The sequence below is a fragment of the Lolium rigidum genome, chromosome 4, assembly GCF_022539505.1.
Source record: "Lolium rigidum isolate FL_2022 chromosome 4, APGP_CSIRO_Lrig_0.1, whole genome shotgun sequence".
Taxonomy (NCBI): Eukaryota; Viridiplantae; Streptophyta; class Magnoliopsida; order Poales; family Poaceae; genus Lolium; species Lolium rigidum.
In genome coordinates, this window is record NC_061511.1 from 57733141 (window position 1) to 57735751 (window position 2611).

Here is a 2611-nt window from a genome sequence, read left to right on the forward strand (position 1 = left end):
ACCGCGCCGACGCATCCGACGCAAATTTAGGCCTCGTTTGCTTCTAGCTGAGCATTTTTGCGCCGGGTTGCTGGGCAAGGGTGAAGACGCAAAATTTTAATCCCGGTTCAAAGGATCACTTTGGGTCCGTTTGCATCGGGCAATTGGAGATGACATTTGGAGTTTTGTCATTTTTACCCAAACTGAAGTAGGTCCTACTTTTTAATATTGTATTCTAGTCTAAACAAACACAGAGTTGGCATGTTTCAGAACGCAACTGCCGAACACAAGAAAGTCATGCACCGAAAAAGAAAATCCAATCGATTCTCTGAAACTGATTCTCCGTCTCGCCGGCAAGAAGCTCGCCGTCGGGGGTGGTTAGCTCGCGGCGGGGCTGCCTCCTCAGAGCTGGACGCCTCGTGGGATATCTCGCCGCGCTGCTTCCCCGCCACGGCAGATCCTGATGCCTCCCCGCTACTCCACCACCACGCCCGTGTCCCGCATCCGCCGCCGCCTTTCCTCCACCACCACCACCACCTCCCCCGCACGGCCCTCACGCTCCTGGTCTCCCCACGCCGCCTTTGCCGCGGCCACGGAGCGCGCCCGCGCCGGCACGCTCAGCCCGGAGGACGCGCACCACCTGTTCGACGATTTGCTACGGCAGGCCGCCCCGGTCTCTGAGCGCTCCCTGGACAGCTTCCTCGCCGCCCTCGCCCGTGCGCCGGACTCCGGAGCCTGTAGAGATGGGTCTGCCCTCGCCATCGCCCTCTTCAACCGGGCGCGCCGAGAAGAAGCTGTCCCGCGGGTGGCGCGGCCCACAATCTTCACGTATGGCGTCCTCATGAACTGCTGCTGCCGCGCGCTTCGCCCGGACCTAGGGCTTGCCTTCTTCGGCCTCCTCCTCAGGACGGGCCTCAAGAAAAATGTCATCATCGGCAGCACCCTCCTCAAGTGCCTCTGCTATGCAAAACGCACGGACGAGGCTGTGAACGTGCTGTTTCATAGGATGTCCGAGCTCGGGTGTGTGCCTGATGCCTTATCATACAACATCGTTCTGAAGGGCTTGTGTGAAGATGGCAGAAGCCAACAAGCGCTCGACTTGCTCCAAAAAGTGAGGAAAGATGGAGGTGCCTGCTCCCCTGATGTGGTCACATATAACACCGTCATCCATGGCTTCTTTAAGGAAGGCGAAATTGGCAAGGCATGTGATCTATTCCATGAAATGCAGCAAATGGTTGTGCCAGATGTTGTGACATATAACTCGATTATTGATGCGCTGTGCAAGGCCAGAGTAATGGACAAGGCAGAGTTGTTCCTTCGGCAAATGGTTGAAAGAGGAGTTCAGCCGAATGAAGTGACATATACTAGCATCATACATGGATATTCCAGTTTGGGCAAGTGGAAAGAGGCAAGTAGACTGTTCAGAAAAATGACAAGCCTGGGTCTCATACCAAATATTGTTACTTGGAGCTCGTTCATGGCATCCCTTTGCAAGCATGGAAGAACCAAAGAAGCTGCAGGTGTTTTTGATTCTATGACCGCCAAGGGCCACAAACCTAACATCGTCACGTATGGCGCTCTGATCCACGGGTATGCGTCTGAAGGATGCTTTGTTGATATGATTAATCTCTTTAATTCGATGGTAGACAGTGGTATTGTAGCCGACTCTCATGTTTTCAACATCTTAATTGATGCATATGCTAAACATGGAATGATGGATGAAGCTATGCTCATACTTACGCAAATGCAGGAACAAGGAGTCAGTCCAGATGTATTCACCTATTTAAGTATAATAACTGCACTTTGTAGAATGGGCAGGCTGGCTGATGCTATGGACAAATTAAGTCAGATGATTTACATCAGGGTACAACCAAACACAGCTGTTTATCACACCCTAATTCAGGGCTGTTGTACACACGGTGATTTAGGGAAAGCTAAGGACTTGGTTTATGAAATGATGAACAAAGGTATTCCTCATCCTAACATCGTGTTCTTCAGTTCAATAATAGACAGTCTATGCAAAGAAGGAAGGGTGTTGGATTCACACGATATCTTCAACTTGGTTATAGAGATAGGTGAGACGCCTAGTATCATTACATTTAATTCGCTGATTGATGGATATTGCTTAGTCGGCAAGATGGAGAAAGCATCTCGAGTGCTTGATTCCATGGTATCAGTTGGCATTCAGCCTGATGTTGTTACGTATAATACACTTATTGATGGCTATCTTAAAAATGGAAGTATCGATGATGGGTTGAGTCTGTTTAGAGAAATGTCGCATAAGAAAATTAAACCTACAACCGTTACATATAACATCATACTGGATGGGTTATTTCGTTCCGGGGAAACTGTTGCTGCAAAGAAAAAGTTCAAGGAGATGATCGAAAGTGAAACAACAGTGAGCATTTCCACATACAGAATAATCCTTGGGGGACTTTGTAGAAATAATTGCACCGATGAGGCAATCGTCATGTTCCAGAAATTAGGTTCAATGAATGTGAAGTTTGATATTGCAATACTTAATACCATGATTAATGCAATGTACAAGGTTCGGAAAATAGAAGAAGCTAAAGATTTGTTTGCTGGGATATCAGCCAGTGGGCTGGTACCTAATGCGTCTACTTACGGCACA

General features: G+C 48.8%; 1 protein-coding gene across 1 annotated transcript; it reads left to right on the forward strand.

The window, feature by feature from the left end:
- Positions 1–442: 442 nt before the first annotated feature.
- On the forward strand, positions 443–1912 carry LOC124647111 (protein Rf1, mitochondrial-like). The gene is made up of 2 exons (XM_047187095.1): positions 443–1569; positions 1730–1912. Exons 1-2 carry the CDS (start codon positions 443–445, stop codon positions 1764–1766), a joined length of 1164 nt encoding a protein of 387 aa, XP_047043051.1. The 3' UTR covers positions 1767–1912.
- The last annotated feature ends 699 nt before the right edge of the window (positions 1913–2611 follow it).

Excerpts from the sequence above, each read along its gene's own strand:
- LOC124647111 (XM_047187095.1), top strand. The coding sequence starts at position 443 with ATGCCTCCCCGCTACTCCACCACCACGCCCGTGTCCCGCATCCGCCGC. Across the intron at positions 1,570-1,729 it reads TATGGCGCTCTGATCCACGG|GAACAAGGAGTCAGTCCAGA; the intron begins GTATGCGTCTGA and ends ACGCAAATGCAG.